The 19,500-nt window shown below is 36.8% G+C and overlaps 1 protein-coding gene across 1 annotated transcript in view; it reads left to right on the top strand.

Moving 5' to 3' along the window:
• Window positions 1–19,500, top strand: part of Ppme1 (protein phosphatase methylesterase 1) — a 59,575-nt gene that overhangs the window by 24,948 nt on the left and 15,127 nt on the right. The window contains exons 2-7 of the mRNA XM_005379925.1: window positions 5,476–5,569; window positions 6,111–6,203; window positions 9,833–9,890; window positions 10,323–10,374; window positions 14,292–14,446; window positions 15,099–15,189. Coding sequence (XP_005379982.1) covers window positions 5,476–5,569; window positions 6,111–6,203; window positions 9,833–9,890; window positions 10,323–10,374; window positions 14,292–14,446; window positions 15,099–15,189 — 543 coding nt within the window. The remainder of the gene's footprint in view (window positions 1–5,475; window positions 5,570–6,110; window positions 6,204–9,832; window positions 9,891–10,322; window positions 10,375–14,291; window positions 14,447–15,098; window positions 15,190–19,500) is intronic.

Here is a 19,500-nt window from a genome sequence, read left to right as displayed (position 1 = left end):
CAAAAATACTTTCATCTCTACATTTTATTGACTTCTCACTTTCTGTGATACCTTCTTCTATAATGTCTACTACTTTCTGTGACTTTTGCACCCCTGCAAAAAAAAAAAAAAAAAAAATCGTTTCTTTACATCCTTTTTTTAGCTTTTTGTTTTTCAAAACTGTTGTACTTATTCCCACCTCTTTTCAGTTAGCTATTTTTTTTTTTTTCCAGTGTGCAGTATAGCAGACTTGCTGTGCCAGGTCCTGATTTAAGCTCACTCCATGTCTCTGCTTGCTTATGTGCATATGATTGTGTGTGTGTGTGTGTGTGTGTGTGTGTGTTTTGTTTGTTTCTTTCCTGGGTTTTAGTCCAGGGTCTTCATACTGAGGTACATTCACAGCCTGTTTTATTTTATATTTAATTTTTAATTTGGAGACTGGATCCCTCTTAGTCTGTAGATTGCCCAGGTGGGGCCTGAACTTGTGATTGTCCTGACAGTCTCCCAGAATTCTGGGATTACAGGCATGTGCCACCACTCCTGGCTGCCTTCTTTATTTCAATCAAATTCCCTTTGTCTTTGAATGCCTAGGTTAACTGTTACTTTGTAACTTTGAAGCATGTGTTTATTCCCCAAGTGGGAAGTAATATTTCTTTCCTGTTTTAAACATTCACAGTACATCCATTTTGTACACTCTAATAGGGTATTTAACTGATTGTACTTTCTGTTAGATTTTTATGTACTTGGTACTAGCTTCTTGAGGACAAAGGCACTGATTATCATTTTATAACTCCTTTCAGATCCAGCTTGTACATAATATTGTCATAAGTCTTTGGTAAATATTTATTGAATGAATAAATTCTTACTTTTAAAGTACTGTATAATTTAACTCTGTTATGTTTTTTGTATGTGTGTGTGGTGCTGGGGATTGAACCTACGCTAAGCAATCACTATCACTGAGCTATAGCTTTATGGTTTAAAAAAATGTTTAAATCTTGAGGCAGAGTCCTGCTGAATTGCTCAGGCTGTTCTTGAATTGAGGGTCCTCCTGCCTCAGTTTCCCAAGTAGCTGGGATTATAGGTTTATACTACTGTCTGGGATTGCTATGCTTTTGAAAAGCTATTTCATTATGACCTCATGAAGCCAATAGTTCATTTTAAAAATTATAACTAAAATGGCCTACATAAGCTATAATGACTGTAAAATAGCTATGTGTAAACGAAAAACCTAAAAGTATTTTTCAAACAGACCAAAACTGCATCCCTAAAATGCAGAGTATTTTGTTTTAAACTTCATAGATAATGTAAGCTCCTTGCCACCTATTTAATGTTTAGCATTGGTTGCAAAACCAGCTGAAGTCTGGGAGTATATAACTACATTTGAAAGGAGGTGCTAAGTTGTATTGGAAAATCTGTGTGTAGGAGCATCTTTTGGAAATGTAGAATTGTGGACTTCTTAACCAAAGGTAATTAACTCATTTATTTGGTGTAAGTTGGGTAGTCCCTAAACTTCTTTTTTTTTTATGTAGAAATTAGGAATAGAGGTGTTCTTATAGGAATAATTTCAGTTTATAGGACGTAACTTTTTTTTTACTTGTACCTGGCCAATTTGGAAAGTTTTTGTGGCTCTGGGAATATCAGTCATACTTAGACAGTGAAAAGGAAGCGTCTGGTAATATGCAGTACAAGCTTACTGCTTATCGTCCGCATGAATGAGAGTGTGAAAGAGAGACGCATTTGCAAAGTAATGTAGCATTGGGATAAAGAAAAGAGCCTTTGGAGTGTGATAGAACTGGATCTGAATCCTGTCACTGCTACTTAATAGTTACATGACCTTTGGCAGTTTACTTTACATCTTAAATCTGTGTTTTCATCTGTGAAATAAGATAAAATAACTCAGGAGTTTTGTAAGGATTAAATAGATTCACTCCAACAAAGTATTTGGCACAGCGACTTACTGTTGTGCTTAGTAAATTTTCAGTAGTATTACTATGATAATATCATAGGTACAAGTATAAAAAATTCATGCTTGGATCTTTAGAATGTGTGATAATATGTTTTCCATACCATACTGAGGTTGTTATACTCAAATTAGTATACGTACAGGTATATTTGTGAATGACTGATGGTAGGTAGAATTCTCAGCCCTGCTTCTGTTTTCCCTAGGAATTAAAATGCAACCAGAAAATCAAACTAAACAAACAAGGTCCTGCTGAAGTTGCAATCTATTTTCACAGAGGCACTTTTATTTTAGAAGAGCATTATTAATTTACTGAGCAATGACCAATTGCCAGATACGTTTCATTCTTTAAAGACTTATTATTTAATTTAGTCACTGCAATCCAAAGCAGAAACAGTTTAATTGATTTGACCAAGTCCAAAGTAAGTTTTAGGAATTTGCAGAGAATTGGAGAGAAGTGGTAGGAACTTTAGGGAATTTGAACTCTGTCATCCCAAATTATGTGCTCTCCCTTTATATTCCTAGCACTTGTCTTTGGGACTTGTACAACTTCAAAATTTCTCAGTGCTCAAGACCCGAGTATTTTGGTGTTTTTAAAGTTCCTCAGATGATTTGTTATAGAGATTGAGAACTACTGCTCTGGCTCGATGACTGAAACATAGTAGATATTCAATATAGTAAATCCATCACTGTTGAAACAGTACATCCCTGAGTATTGCTTCTCAGCCTTTTGGCTAACATCAAGTGTAGTACCTGAGTAGCCAGCTGCTCCATTGTAAACCTTTCCAGTATTGTGGTCAACCAAAAATGCTTTTGTATTAACTTTATTTTTTAAAAGGGCTTTGTCTTATACTTTATAAATACTCTCTGTCCAATCCCATGGCATGTATAGGAGGATGTCTGACAGGAGGTGATGTTTTACTGCTGATAGAATCCTGAATTGCCTCCATTAAAAGGAAGAATAAGTATGGAAGTAAGGGATGGCCCAGGATTTCCCTCCTGTTTCCCACCCAAGACATAGTTTGAAAATAGAGAAGCTGGGCATTGTGGTGCATGTCTGTAGTCCTAGCCACAGGTGAGGCTGAGGCAGGATGCTTACAGGTTTGAGGCCAATGTGGGAATCTTAGTTTGACCCTCTCTCAAAAGTTTAAGAAAAAAGACTTGGGATATAATTCACTGTTAGAGAACTTGCCTAGTGTGTGCAAGACCCTGGAGCAATCCTCTGTATGACACCCACACATATACACACATACACACACACAAAGATTTGTTAGTTTTTGTTTTAAAATATACAATAATAATTTATAATTTTATAAAGAGATATACATTGAAAAATTTCCCTCTTGCGTGGGATGGTGTCACAATCCTGTAGTCACAGCTACTTGGGAGACCAAGGTGGTAGGATCACAAGTTTGTGGACAGCTGAGTGAGTTCAATCCCAATGCTGTGAAAAAAGAAAAAAAGAAAAATTTTCTCTCATTTCCCAGCTATACTTTCCCTTGTAGGATATGACCAAGGTTATGCTGCTATCCTTCCAGAGATACTCTAAACATATCTAAACAATTTTATTTACATGTATTTCCTAGTTTTACGCAGGTGTTATCACATGCATCTGTTTGGCTTTTTACTTAAGAGTTTATTTTGGAGTGTTATGTATCCATATATAAAGAATTTTATCAGTACATAATGTCTTCATTTTTACAACTAAATTTTTCTCCATGTACCACAATTTCATTAGTCCCTTGCTGATGGATATGTGGGTTGTTTGCAACTTTAAAAAAAAAAAAAGCCTACATTGACTAATTAAGGCATTTCATTTCTTTGTAAGCAGATCTCAGATAAATTCCTAGAAGCTCAAGATACTGTACTGATATTTCAAGTTTGTGTTCTGTGAGAGTTGTATATTGACTGGTTGGGAAATGACAAAAGCCTGAAAGAGTATGAGAGATTAAAGATGTGGAGAAGTAAAGTGACTTAGACTGAGTGTCGAAGGGATGATTTTTTTTCAATCAAATTTTATTGGTACATCATAGATATACGTAATGATCATATGTATCATAGACAATTTGTACCTGTACATGATATAACTTTTCTTTTTTTCCCCATTCTGTTATCCTCCCTTCAACACCTCCTCCCCTCCCCATTTACAAAAGCTTTATTTCCATTTTTCCCTCCTTTTCGCTCTTATTTTTTCACTTTTTCCTTCTTCCTTTTCCCCCAATCCCCTCTCCATTTGAATATTTCCTTCCTATTTCACAATACTTATACATTTTGACCCTTGTGTACACTTCTGGTTTCTCACACCAGGGAGACAATGTATTTATAATGTGTGTCTGATTTATTTCACTTAAGAGTGTGATCTCAAAGTGCATCTATTTACCTAGAAATGTCTCAAGCTTATCCTTCTTTATGGCAGAGTAGTAGTCTATTGAAAAAAACCCTACATCTTCTTTGTCCAGTTGATGGGCATTTGGCTGTTTCCAAGATTACAAACTACTTGTAAAAAGGATGTGCACATATTGCTATGGTATGATGCTTTTAGTTCTTTTGAGAAGATACCAAGGAAGGGAATAGCTGGGTCAAATGGAACCTCTAGTCATAGTTTTTTGGGTTTTTTTGTACCAAAAATTGAACTCAGGACCTTACCCTTGCCAGGCAGGTGCTGGATCTAAATCCCAGCTCCTAGTCAGTTTTTTGAGGAATTTCTACACTGATTTCTACAGTGGTTGCACCCAATCTACATTCCCACCAACAGTGAAAAGGGTTCAGAAGGAATGATACTAAGATAGGAATGAGTCTATAGCCATGATCAAGAAGAGAGAACTAGCAGATTTTGTCGTGTGTATGTACACAGAATTTATTTATAATTAAAATATACTAATGAATTTTATAAAATTTCAAAGTTTTTACTCTTAAATCTGTATTTGAACTTATTTAAACATTTTTAAGGTAATGCTTGTGATGAACTCTGTATCTTTGTGAGAAAATACTCTTTTTTTGAGACAGGGTCTCACTATGCAGTTCAGTTCAGGCTTACCTTGAACTCACCATGTAGCGGAGACTGGCCTCCAACTCACAACAGTCCTCCTACCTCAGCTTCCCAAGTGCTGGGATTATAGGTGTGTGCCACCACATCTGACAAGAAAATACTTTTAGTTGGGTGTGGTGTTACATTTCTGTAATCCCAGCACTCTGGGAGGCTGAGACAGCAGAACCACAAGTTCAAGCCCAGCCCTGGCAGTGGCTTAGTGAGAATTCCCATTAAAAATTGGAAAACAGGTGGGAATGTAGTTCAGTGTAAAGACCTTGAGTTCAATCCCTGGTACTACAAAAAAAGAAAAAGAAAGAAAAAAAGAAAGGGAAGAAAAGGAAGGGAAGGGAGGGAGGAAAGAAGGGAAGAAAAAGAAAGAAAGAAAATGCTCTTGCTGTTTTCATTTCAGATTTACATTTATTTAGCGTTTGTTGATCGCATTTTATCTTCTCATGTATAATTAAGTTTTACTTATAATCTTTCTCTTCTGCCCCCTTCCCTGTAGCCCTGGAAGAAAGCGAGATTTTTCCCCTGTTCCTTGGAGTCAGTACTTCGAGTCCATGGAAGATGTGGAAGTAGAGAATGAAACTGGCAAGGATATATCCTTTGCAAACTGGTTTATTTGTAAGTTTATAATATTGTCTAAGCACACTGTGTGGTACAGTGTCTAAAATGTTTTTTCTTTCTGCTGTTTTATTTTATCTTACTCCCTACCTGTTCTTTGTACAGCATGTCATATCACTTGTAAGTTTTTGCCAGTATCTTTCTTGGCTATAATTGCCTAATTTATGGGGACAGGATTAAGAATTAAATTCCCGAGACTAATTAATCTCTTGGGGCCCAAGTGAAAGTTTCATGAGTTAAGTGATTTGAAAATGGTTTTGTTTCCAGAAACCAGGGACTATGTCCTCTTTAGGGCAGAGTGAATACTTTACTTTTTTTTTTCATTGAAATAACATGGTCATTCTACCTCCAGACTTCAAAAACAGGGAGTTGATATCTCAAAAACATCTATTTAAATTTTTCTTTGACAGCAGTTGTATGTGTAGTTTGATGCTACTTGGATTTTTAGTATCATTGTGAGTAGTCAAAAACTTGAATGAGAAAAAGCTTAAATATGTTATCTTTAACAATTCATACACTTTTCGAGTTTACAAGAGTGGCTCAGAGGGTCCAGTGCTGCTCCTTCTGCACGGAGGAGGCCATTCTGCCCTTTCCTGGGCTGTGTTCACGGTAAGTTATGACAATAGAAGTTGATTTTAGTGTAATTATTGTTTACCTCTGATAAATTTGACTATCCTGACTCTTCTTTCTGTACTCATTCGGTTTGTTTGATTTAAGAAGTTAGAGATGGAGTGGATTTCAAATATTTATTATTTAGGCTTAAGATCACTTTTTCTTTAAATGAGAGGTTATTAACTGGGGTTATTAGTGCTCTCAAACAGTTTATAAAATTGTGTGTATGTGTGCATTGAGATGAGGGGCATGGAAATTGTGCCTTCTCAAAAGCAGTGGTCTGTATCTTGGTGATTTTAAGTACATAAATTCAGAAGACCTCAAGTTCAGATGCTTTAGATAATGTCTTTCACTGTCTCTTTCATAGAGTCTCTATGGTGCTTTGCACATGGAAATGTATCATAAATATTTGAAAAATGTTTCTTGTTTTTGAAGTGATGCTTCGTATTTTTATGGTTTCTGTGAGCTCCTGGCAAGTAAACAGTATTTGTTGCTGTACTGTGATGTAGAGTGCAAGATAAGTGTTTGTGTGAATGGTGCCAGTGTAGATCATCCTGATATCCTTGACTCTGGAGTGAGGCAGCCCTTTTTCAAGGACAGGTACTCTAAGGAAGATACTAGCAACACCTTTGTGTAAAATGAAGCGGTCATCTCTTTATGTGTATATCAAGCAGTTATATATACTCCCTCTGTTTACCACTGTGGGGGCTAAAGGATAGAAAATGGGAACAAGCAGATGGCTGTGGACTTGAGGAAGGCCGGAAACATGTCAGTGTTCTTGCCAGCAGGGATTATTGGGATTAAGTATAAAATCATCTCCTCATCTCGTATGTCAGACCTCAGATTCCTTGAAAATAGGGATAAAGTCTTTTTCCTTTTTGCTTCTGAAATGCTGTGAGATAGTTCTTGACACACAGGCACTTATTCAACAATTAATGAAGGATTTGACTCTTGCTTGCTACTTCCTTCTCTTACTATAAGGTAAGCTATATAATTTGCCAATAAATACCAGGCTGTTCTGCCAACAGAAATATAATGCAAGCCACATATATAATCTTAAATTTTCTAGTAGATACATTAACTAGGTGAAAAGAAACAGGTGAAATTGAAATTAATTTTAATAATACATTTTATTTAATGCATTGTAACCAAATATTTCAACAAGTTACCAAAATAAAAATTATTGACATGTTTGTTAGTCCATTTTTTGTTGGCAGTAACACAGTACAGTGGACCCTTGGTTTATGAACTCAGTTCATTTGCAAGGGCTGGTTATAACTCAAGTTGGTTGTAAGTCAAGACTTTTTCCCATAAGAAATAGTGGAAATACCCATAGTGCATTCCGAACCTCCCAAACCACCCCTTCACTAACCTTTTCATAATAAAAAAGGGTTGTATCATGTGCATAATTTACCAGAAACACCAGTAATTTTCCTAATGTATTCACCAAAATGTTGTAAAATGTGCCTAGTTCACTAAAAATAACAATTTTGTACTATAATCACCCTTTAAGTTGACATCTTCAGCTTGCAGGGAGGTTATTGTTTGGTAGGAGAGTCCTCTTCCTTAAGAACATCAGGAATCTGGTTCTCTGGTTCCTTTGCTTTCTTGGGAGAGTCTGTAGCCCACTAGGATCTGCTTCTGGCTCACTAGGTCTCAACTTGTTCAGAACTAAAAACTAGTCTAAGGTTGTCTCTGTTCTTTAACACTATTCTTTTCTATTGTGATTGATTTCTTTACCTTCTCTTCCTTTCTTAGCTTTTTGGGGGCCATTTTGATAGTAATTCTAGCGATTATATAAAGCACTAACCGAAATCACATCCACAAATACATGCGTCTGAGCTCAGACTGACGTTTATGTACACTTATGTTACATATGCTTCTCTGGCACTGTGAGTCTTTGTTTACAGCCACCTAAGCTGCTGGCATTTGGCTTGTAAATCATGACTTTGGTTGTAAGTTAAACCTAAAATTCTGATTGTAACTCAAGTTGTTTGTGTGTGAGATTGGTTGTAACATGGGGATCCACTGTACAACAGACTTGTTGAGTTACAAAAGAGATTTATTTTTGACTCAGAGTTCTGGAGATGCAAGGTAGTGGGATCACATTTGTTGGTGGCCTTCTTGCTACAGATTTTTGAGAGGTGTGTGTGTGTGTGTGTGTGTGTGTGTGTGTGTGTGTGTGTAGCCTCCATTAAAAGCCACTGGAATTTAATCATGAGGGGTTTACCCCAATGATTATAATACGGCTTTTTGAGGGCGGGGGGACAAGGTCTCGCTATGTAGTTCAGACTGGCCTTGAACTCACTGTGTAGCTCAGGCTGGCTCACAGTAATCCTGCCTCAGCCTCCTGAGTGCTGGGATTACAGGCATGAACCACCATACCTGGTTGATTGTGTCTAATTTTAATCATTTTCAAAAGGACCATCTTTTCTAAATATCGTAGTAGGATTGAGTTTTCATCCTCTGAATACCTCAGAGATTGAATTTCATTCCACACATGAAGCCTTGGGCATCTGTGATGGAAGGCTGAAGGGTCTTCACTGGAAAACTGAAGAGTTGGTACTGCAAGGCCATCTATCCTTCCTTCCTTCCTTTCTTCCTTCCTCCATTCCTTCCTGCCTTTTTTTCTTGATACCAGCAGTCAGACTCAAGACCATGTGCTTGCCAGGCAGGCGCTGTGCGGCTGAGCTAAATCCTCAGCCCTTATTCTTTTGTTTTTTACTAGTATAACCCCATTACTCAGTTGGTGCTGGATTTTTAGGTATAATTTAGAAAGACTTATTAAGTGAATTAAACCTCTATTTGAATATTCTTATCAGTATTTTCTGAAAGTCACATATGATTGTAAATCATTTCAAGCTAAAAGTTGGAATTGACAGTTACTTCAAAAGTATATTTTATTTTGTAAACCTAGTTCTAAAACTTTGAAAATGTGTCTTTTAAACCTAGTTCTGTTGTGAACCAAGCAAATTCGATCCTGTTTTTACCCTTTCACTTTATATTAATATATTGGATTTCTTTTTGACCTTCAAGGTTTTACTACCAACCATAGTGCATTAAATAATTCCTACAAATGAATAAATAGCTTTCCCTGGACAAACGGCTTAGTAGAATTTCAGTCCATTGTTGTCTTTAAATATATTCATTAGTTGGAGTAATAGAAGTGGAAACAGACTTGGCTTTCTACATGATTTTAAAATATAATTTGGGAATCTGACTTACATTTGTGTGATGTCCTGAGCCAAGGTATAAACTGACTTAGTCCTTATCTAGGGAATTCTTTTTTTAGAGTAAGGAAGATATCCAAGAAATATGGATGAAAACCATAGGTAATACAGAGCTCAGAGGGTCATTCAGGTTGGTACTTAATTCTGTGTTTCATGAAAGGCTAGGGAGAGTTAAGGCTTAAAGCAAGATTTAGGTAGAAAAAGCCATATTTTAAAGTTGGGACAGAACTATAGAATGTACCAAAAAAAGAAGCACTATTTTTTATTTCTTAAAAATGGAAAGTTTTCTTGTGTTCCTTGAGTTCTGGTGGCAGGTCCCTTAACAAAGTTAGCATTGGTGACTGGGCAAAATTTGCTGCCTCATATGTACCTTACTACTTTTTCTTTTCCTCCTAGGCAGCGATCATTAGTAGAGTTCAGTGTAGGATTGTGGCTCTGGATCTACGAGGTCATGGTGAGTGAAGTTCTTAATTACCTGTTGGCTCAGTAACATAGTCACCAAGCTCCTTTAAATAAACTTAAATATAAATTTTAGAATGGCCATGAAATAATCTGGTATACTCCATCAGGACATTTTGGGGAGGAGTCCTACCTTCCATCTAGGCTGCTGTAATTATCCTGTGTAGAGTGGTTAGTGTTAAGATTTGTCTGATGTAGAATATCCTTGATAAATCAATCATATAAAATTATTATATATTATTATATATTATACACAAACCATAACAAATTATTATATATTATATTATTATCTATTATAATTATATTATTATATATTATTATTATAAAAGTACCCATTTCATTATCCACAAGTGAGATTTTACTGAGTATTCTTGCTCATATAATTCCTATGCCTGGAGATTTTATTTTTGAAATATTTTCTTTTTAGGTGAAACAAAAGTCAAAAATTTTGAAGATCTGTCTGCAGAAACAATGGCAAAGTAAGTAGCTATTGCTTATACACTGTTTGCCTCTTATCACTATCATAATGGTATAACTTTATCAGTCAGCTGGTGTGATTGTTGGATGATAATTGACACTGAGAAAATTTTACTGCTGTTTTCTGTTTCCTACTTTTAGTTTATTCTTATAATTTAATCTTGAAGGAAACCTGCAGCTTTATTAATATGTCATCACATAAAACACTTGAAAATTGTTCAAGTTTAGTTTGTGTAAGCTTTTGAGAAGTATTCTTCTGTTGATGAGATTGGATGGACTCTAGATATCTATCATGGACCCATCCCTGGAAAGTAGTTGAATGCAAGGGCCCATAAGAGCATGTTAAGTATCTTGCTCTTTGTCCAGTGTAACAGAAAGATGAGGACAGGGTGTTTAACAATAATTAATTATACCCTGGGCCTTAAAGTAAAAGATGAATACAGCACATACTGTACAGTAGTTCACAAACTTGCTTACTCACCAGAATCACTGCAGATGATTTGGCCCTCCCCAGACCTGCTGAATTACTGTCTTTTAGCACTGAGATTTATGCATTTATTTTTGTTGATACTCTGTAGAACCATCTGATGCAAACAGTCCCGTGACAAATATTTGAGAAACATTGATTTGTGTGTGTGTGGGAGAGTACTGAAGATTGAACCCAGGGCTGTATCCCCAGCTTTTTTTTAAAACAGGATCTTGCTAAGTTGCTCAGGCTGGGCTCAAACTTATACTCCTGCCTCAGCCTCCCAGAGTGCTTGGATTATAAGCATGTGCCACCTCTATTGGCTTATGAAAACTGTTAAATTTAAGTGATCAAACTATTTTTAACCTGGGTAAATATACCTATCCTAAGTATAGATGTGATAATAAATTGTGTTTCAGACCTTGTCTGCCTTCCTACATAAAGCTCATACAGACACCTCCAGCTCAGTGTCTTACAGTTATTATTCTAGAAATTGTACAGTCATACTGGTTTTAAACCTTGGTCTTTTTTTCAGTCCCCCAAATCTCGTTTAGATTTATTGAACCTACCCCTCTAGCCCCCATCCTATCATTTTCATACAGGTGTGTTGACTTAACCATGGAACACCTGTTTTTGTTTTTCACAAATTAATCTTTCCTTGGGTCACTTACTCTAAAGATTACTTGTTATCCAATCTTTGTTCCTATTATTTTCCATTAGTCTGAGCAAAGGCATCATGGATTTGACTTGATGTTATTACCTTGAATCCATAGTGCCCAATGCCAAGGGGATATAACTTTAAATGTACTTCAGTGAGGTAGAAGAAATCTGCAGCTATTTTTACCTTGGTAGAAATGCAGATAGACCCAGTGAAATTGATTTGGCCAATCCTAAAGTCGATAAGTACATCCTCAGTTTTGTTATCTGTAAAGTAGTAATAACTTTTTCAGACAAGACTACTGAAGAATTATATTAAATGATGTCTTAGTTTTCTCATTGCTGAGACAAAATACCTGGCATCCAAAGTTAAAAGGGGAAAGGTTTATTTAACTCATAGTTTATAGAAGTTTTATTCCATAGTTGGCTGGCTCCAAGGCAGGGTGGCACATGGCAGAGGGGCAAAAGTTCATGACAGTGGAAGATAGCAAAAGCAACAAGAGAGAGATAAGTCTCTTTCTGTTCTTTATATTGTATGCAGGCTACCTCCCCTAGGCTGGGTATAGCATTCACATCCTTAATCCCAGCTGCCCCCCCCCATGCCTACATGAGGCTTTGTGGGGGACATCTAGACACAAACCATAACAAATAATGTTACAAGAAAGCTCATAGCACATAATAGTCACTTGTGCTAGTCTATTTTTTGTTGTTAAACTGAACACCACAGATTGGGTGATTCATACACCAAAGAAGTTTATTTAGCTGAGAGTTCTGAAGACTTAAGAGCATAGTGCTGGCATCTAGGGAGGGTTACCCTCGGTTACCCTCTTGTATCTTACAATGATGAGGGCATCAATGGTGAGACAGAGCAAGTGAGCCACAGAGAGGTCGCTTTATAACAAAGCCACTCCCATGGTAATTCATTAACTGATGAATGGATTAGTCCCAATCATTTCCAGAAGTCCTGCCTCAAATACCATTAATGTATGAATTTGAAGGAGATGTTCAAACCACAGCAGCACTGAATAAATACTATTGGTTCTCCTTTCTTTCCTATATATCATTTGTGTTCCAGAGAAAGTTTTGAGTTTAGTATAGAAGCTGAAATAATGTGAAAGAAGCTTGGACTTTTTATCTTAACTGTATTTACCTCTTTAGATGATTGCCTGAACTGCTTTACTTTCCATCTTAGCCTTAAATGTAACTCCAAAGGAATGTTCAACTATTATGTGTTTTCACTTACAAAATTTGGTGGGCTCCCTAATCTCCCATTCACATTTACTGTTACTGTTGCAGCTACATTGTTCACCAATATAATTGTATGAGATTTTAAAAATTAATTCCTGCAAATCAATAAAATTTGCCTGTGGCATTGTGAATACAGTGAAGACCGTCTCTGCAAGTCTGTGTTCCTAAATTGACTTGCTACATTTAGTTAACAATGTAGGAGTACTTGTCTATTTTTTTTTTTTTTTTTTCCAGTTTGGTTTTTTTCTGGTGCCAAGAATCGAACTCACGACGTTGTGCTTGCCAGGCAGGTGCTGTGCCGCTGAGCTAAATCCCCAGCCCCAGAAGTACTTGTCTATGTAGTGACACTTAGCAAAACAACTGTCTTTTAAAGTTGACTGACTTACACATTCCTCAAAGAAAGCAGGAGAGCTAATGGTCTATAGAGACACATCTTTATTGTTCTTATTCCACCTATTGTTCCTGCAAGACCTGCAAATAAAATTCAAAGTTCTTCATTTCTCATTTTCAAAGCTTTAAAATTTGACTTTGCTAAACAGACCCACTCTAACTGAAGAATAGAACAAAAGCCGATAAAAATTAGCTGTAAACACCTTTCTGGTTTCACAGAGCACTATATATAAATATATAAACTGTCGTTCCTCAACTGTATGCAAGGATTTGTAAGTAATAATGAATGCTTGTATAGCACTTTGCTCTTTCAGAGTACTTTTACATTCACTGCTCAGTTAGTCCTCAAAGTAATCTAGAGCAGTAAGGGATATTCTTGCCTTCGTTTTGTATATGTTAAGTGTCTGTGAGAAATACTTTCAGTGTCTGAGGGGGCTGGGGATTTAGCTCAGCGGCACAGTGCCTGCCTGGCAAGTGCAAGGTCGTGAGATCGATTCCTGGTACCGGAAAAAAACTAAAAAAAAAAAAAAAGAAAAGAAAAAAAATACTTTCGGTGTCTGAGAGATTAGTTCAAGATTGTATAGTTAAAAAAAAAACTCAAAACTTCATTGCATTTTTGGTGGGAAAACTGAGGTACAGAGTAGTTAAATGATTTTCCCAGAGCTTTAAGATTAGAATCAAGATAAAGATACATATTGATATAATTACATTCAATGTTTGGAGCTGGGTGTGGTGGTGTGCACCTATAGTCCTAGCACTTGGGAGGCTAAGTTAGGAGAATTGCCTCAAGTTTGAGGCCAGCCTGGCCTACATAGTGAGTTCAGGATCAACCTGAACTATACAGCTATGTCTCAAAAGACAACATGAACAAATACAAGTGTGGAATGGTGAAAGTGTTATGTAAAGGAAAATCCAAAAATTTGAATTCTTTGTCCTTAAGCTGCCATTTGTCAGGAGAGGTAGTTTTGTGACTATCTCCATAGATACTAGGGAATGTATTAAGAGGTGTATTTACATAGGTATGTTTGTAAGGTAGCTTTGTAGACCTTTACCATCTCCCAGGACTGTTACAGACCAAAGGAAGGGTCTGGAAAAGCAAACTATTTTTAAGCATTCTCAAAGAGTCTGTTACCAGCATTTTGCCCCTTTTCTTTGCAGAGATATCGGCAATGTGGTTGAAGCCATGTACGGAGATCTCCCTCCTCCAATTATGCTGATTGGACATAGCATGGGTGGTGCTATTGCAGTGCACGCAGCAGCATCTAACCTGGTGCCAAGCCTCCTGGGTCTGTGCATGATTGATGTTGTGGAAGGTAAGTTTTCTTTGTACCAACCAAATGAGAATCATTGACTTATAGGAGATATCCACAGTAGATTATTATCTTGTTTTGATACATTGTCAATTTCATTTATCTTGAGGTAGGTCCCTTTAGCTTTGTATCTTTTTAAAATTACGTCATTTTCCATGTCATCAGAAATCTTCCATTAATACCTTTTTTTAGATGCATAATTTTTAATCATATGTATATCTCATAATTTCATTTAACCATTTAAAAAAAAGCTGCTAAATATTTCACAGCCCAGCTTGAGAAATCACACTGCTGCTTATATAAGTTTTATTCACTAGGGCACATTATACAAAGCAATGAATACTGGGAGATAAAAATTACCGAGGACCATAATGGAGCTATGTCTATGTTAGTCTTTGGAGTTTTCTTAAATGGCATCTGTTTGTGCTTAGTGGAATGGGCACACATGAAATAAGGCTGGCCATAATGACTACTGAAAATGGGCAGTAGGTACAATTGGAGTTCACTGTATTATTCTAACATGTTCGTAACTTCTGTAATACTCATTTTAAAAGGAAAAAGTATCTTCATTGAATTCTGTTGTCATTGGGGTAGATGTATAAAGTTGTCTTAGAATAAGTTCAGTACTGTGGTTAAAGTTTTTGTTTACATTCAGGTACAGCAATGGATGCACTTAATAGCATGCAGAACTTCTTACGTGGTCGTCCTAAAACCTTCAAGTCTTTGGAGAATGCTATTGAATGGAGGTAATCATAAACCTATGTTGTCTTAATTTCAAATATTCATTGAAACTTTTTTCATCAGCTCGAGCACTAAGACCAGAGGAATTGAAGTTCACTTTCTAAGCTTTTTTGTAATGATATATGAGAAAATATTTAAAGAGCAGAGAGTTTTGAGTATTTTAAATGTTACAGAACTTAGGGCTCAGTTGTCTGAGCCCTCCTCACAAGGAGATAAATCTTGAGATAAAATATTTTTACTATTCTAACTTCCTACTTATTCAAAATCTTGTCTCCACTTCCTTCTTCAGAATACTTTCTCTAAGTCCATCAAATTACTGAATAACTCTCTTAGCAAAATTGCTAGAGACCTTTAAGTTTATATTATATTACAGTGTTTACCCCTAAAGTCTTTCATTTCTCCCTTGAGGGATATATTCATAGTGTCAGTTTTCACAAATACCTGTCTTAATACCATTTTTGCATCGTAAGGGCAAAGGTGGTTCTCTATTTCTTTTGTGCTTTCATATTGCATATAGCATACTGATGACTGCCCTAGCAAGAACATGTCTGTTAACTGAATCAGAGATATCAAGTGGGAACTAAGAAGTTTAGCCCTGAGAGATATATCCAAGGGATATTTTTGCTGAGACAGAGGATCTTATACTAGAATATAGCTTGCCAGAATGATGTTTGTGTTTGCTAAGGTTGCTTCTGCTGCCCCTGTTCGGACCATGATGCAAGATTCCTGTTTTCTCAGAAGCACCAAAGAGCTCTCTATCTTAGACAGCGACAGCGTTGACCTTAGCTCAGCATGTACCTTAGGTGTCCTAACTGCTTCCTTCCCAAGTAGTAACCAGTGAGATAATTATTCTGGGCTTGATTTAGTTATTTAAAATTGTCTTTTTTCCTATACTTACAGCATTTATTATTTATTTATTTTCTAATTATGTACCTGATTAAAGAATTGGAAATGAACCAGGTTCCGTTTCTGTCATTAAAAATAGAAAAACTAGAGATACAGACACATGAATATATATATATATATATATACACACAGCACAATGAAGGAAGTAGAGAGGGTATAGAAGAATGGCAACCAGTTTAGGCTTGGGGTCAACGTAGGTCTTGTCTGAAGTCTAGTGCCAGCTGTAGGTTTGTTGAATATTAAAATGTTCTTGACTCCGTGAGAGTCACTGTATTTAGAATCTACATTCCAGGCTTGAGTATCAGAGGTATTTGATGATTTTGTTTTGTACACCACTGGATATTCTGAATCAGGTTTATGACTCATGACCATTTGGGCCATTCCAGATTAATAGATAATTGTTAAAAGGCCAGTAAATTACTATTTTTGCTCTCTTGGTCTTCCTAATGAAAGCAGTAGCTGAATTAAGAAGTGGGACTTTGAAGTCAGATATACAGGGATTTGCATCTTGGACCCACCAAAATAAAATAGGGAAAGACATGGGGATTGATGTCATACAGGAAGTGAGAAATTGGTTAGAAGACTGTTGTAATGATTGTAAACATGGATGAGGATGGCAACAGAAGAAATAGTACAGTTAGATGTGTCTTCTGAAGACAGAGCTGAGAGCTGTTCTGTGGATTAGATGTTGGAGAAAGAGCAGGGCAGAGAGGGAACTCAAGGATGACTTCTGGAGTAGAGATAGAAGTCAGTTTGGTAGCAAATAAGGGCAGGAAAATCAGGAGGGTTTTTTGGAGAAACTAAAATGCTTATTACAAATCTAAGTGGAAATATTAAGTAGGCAATTGTGTATACTAGTTAGAAGAGGTTGAGCTAGAGATAAATTGGAGAATTGTCATCATATAGATAAGATCTATGCAATAACCTAAGGAGTTGATGTTGACAGAAAAAAGATCCAAAAGTTGAGCCTTGGGCTATTCTATAATATTTAGAGATTGGGAAGAAGGGGAAGAGGGAAGAAAGAAAAGTGAAAAGTCACAGTTGGTAGGAGGTAGAAGAAAGACCAGGAGGTTGTAGCATAGCAAGTGCTTATAAACAAGAGAGCGCATCTGTGTCAAATGCAGCTGAGGAATCAAGATGAAGGACCAATGATTGACCATTAGATGTGGCATGATGAAAATAACCGACAAAAGAAATCTCAGGGAATAAATGGGAAGTTAAAAGCTTATAATAGTTGGAGATAAAGGTTAGGGAAAGATAACAAAATGGAGAGTTTTGGAATGAGGTGGTACTATAGCCAGTAATGAATGTGGTGTTGGGAATCTCTTTAAGGACTAGATAGTATAACATGTTTATGACATTCACTAGAGAAAAAAAATAAGGCTACAGAAGAGAGAGATGATAACTGAGGGAAACACATATCCTCTCAGAAACAAGAGGGATGGGAACTAGTACCCAAGGTTGGCTTTTAATAGGAACAGAAAATTTCATATGTAGTATTAAGCAGCATCAAGGGGCTGAGGGTTTAGCTCAGTGATAGAGCACTTGCCTAGCATTTTGTTTTGTTTTGTTTTGTTTGAGACAGTCTTACTCTGTCATTCAGGCTGGCCTTGAACTCACTGTGCAACCTGGGCTAGCCTTCAACTCTCAGCAATCCTCCTGCCTCAGCCTCCTAAATGCTGGGATTACAGGTGTGTGCCACTATACCTAGCTTTGCCTAGCATTTATGAGGCTCTAATGTGATCCCCAGCACCACAGACGACAACAACAATGAAACAGTTAAACAAACTGTGAACCAAGGCAGAACGTATGATTAGAAATTATGGTACATATGTAGAGTCTGTTGATGGTTGAAAGGTGAGGAAATATTTCAGATTGCTTTTGTCTATCACTATAATAAGGAGCAATGTTACTGTCTGGGGAGGGCTTAAAATTTGCATGGGTGTGTGTGTGTGTGTGTGTGATGTGTGGGTATGTGCATGTATGTGTGTGTGTAGTGCCAGGATATAACAGGACTTTGCCCGTGTGTGTGTGTGTGTGTGTGTGTGTGTGATGTGTGGGTATGTGCGTGTATGTGTGTGTGTAGTGCCAGGATATAACAGGACTTTGCCCGTGTGTGTGTGTGTGTGTGTGTGTGTGTGTGTGTGTAGTGCCAGGATATAACAGGACTTTGCCCGTGTGTGTGTGTGTGTGTGTGTGTGTATGTGTGAGATGTGTGGGTATGTGCGTGTATGTGTGTGTGTGTGTAGTGCCAGGATATAATAGGACTTTGCGTGTGTGTGTGGGGGGGTATGTGCATGTACGTGTATGTGTGTGTGTGTGTGTAGTGCCAGGATATAACAGGACTTTGCCCATGCTAGGTGAGCACTGTGCTACTGAGCTACACTCTCAACCCCTAATTTGCATGAATTTTTAAAACTAAGAATTTTAAAGAAGTTGTTCTCTTTGTGGCCTATTTCAGGAACGGTTTCCAGTTCTCCTGGGGTTGCAGTCATTTTGCTTTGCCCTTAGATGTATTTAAGTAAACAAGTGTTAGAAAACTCAACTGTTCACCTAGTCTAAGCTCTATAGCATGTCACGTGTCTTTGTCCACTTTCTGCCACTATAGCAGAATACAACAAACTGGGTGATCTTTTTTTTTTATTTAAAAAAAAAAACAATAGCAACAATGATACGGAATTTTAAAACAAGATAATAGAAAATTAACAGTGGTTAATATATTATGTATTGTTATCTTCAAGTTAGTTGCTCAGCTTACAAGATATAGGCATGCAAGTTTGATTAAATAATATTAGCACAAACCATTCCCTTCAATGAACTAAACAAAATTAGTATAACTATCTTAGCTATCATATGTGTCCTTCTCCCTTCTTTTCTCCTTTCCCCCATCCCAGTTGTTCTTTCCTTTTGGGCAGTTTCTTTCTGCCCAAGATACCTATTATAGATTTTGGATCTTATTTACTCTTTCAGTTTCTTACACTAGGGAGACAATACTATGTTTACTCGTGTGAGTCTGATTTATTTCACTTATGAGTATGGTTTCTAGTTACATCCATTTACCTGTAAAAGTCTCAAGTTTATCCTCCGTTTTGTAAAACTACCACATCTTTTTTATACACTCCTCAGTTGATGGGCATTTGGGTTGTCTCTAAGATTTAGCTATTACCAATTGTGCTGCTATAAACATGGGTGCACATGTATCACTGTGATACGATATTTTTAATTCTTCTGGGGAGATACCCAGGAAGGGAATAGCTGGGTGGAATGGGATCAAGCCTAATTTTTTTGAAGTATTTCCACACTGATTTCCACAAACCAAACTTCATGGGAAGTACTTCAAAGAATCAACAACTGGGATCTCATCTTTTTTTTTTTTTTCCCCAGTACCAGGAATCGAACTCATGACCTCG

This window comes from Chinchilla lanigera, unplaced genomic scaffold, assembly GCF_000276665.1.
Source record: "Chinchilla lanigera isolate Chin_1 unplaced genomic scaffold, ChiLan1.0 scaffold00013, whole genome shotgun sequence".
Lineage (NCBI taxonomy): Eukaryota > Metazoa > Chordata > Mammalia > Rodentia > Chinchillidae > Chinchilla > Chinchilla lanigera.
This window is presented reverse-complemented; position numbering and strand designations above follow the sequence as displayed.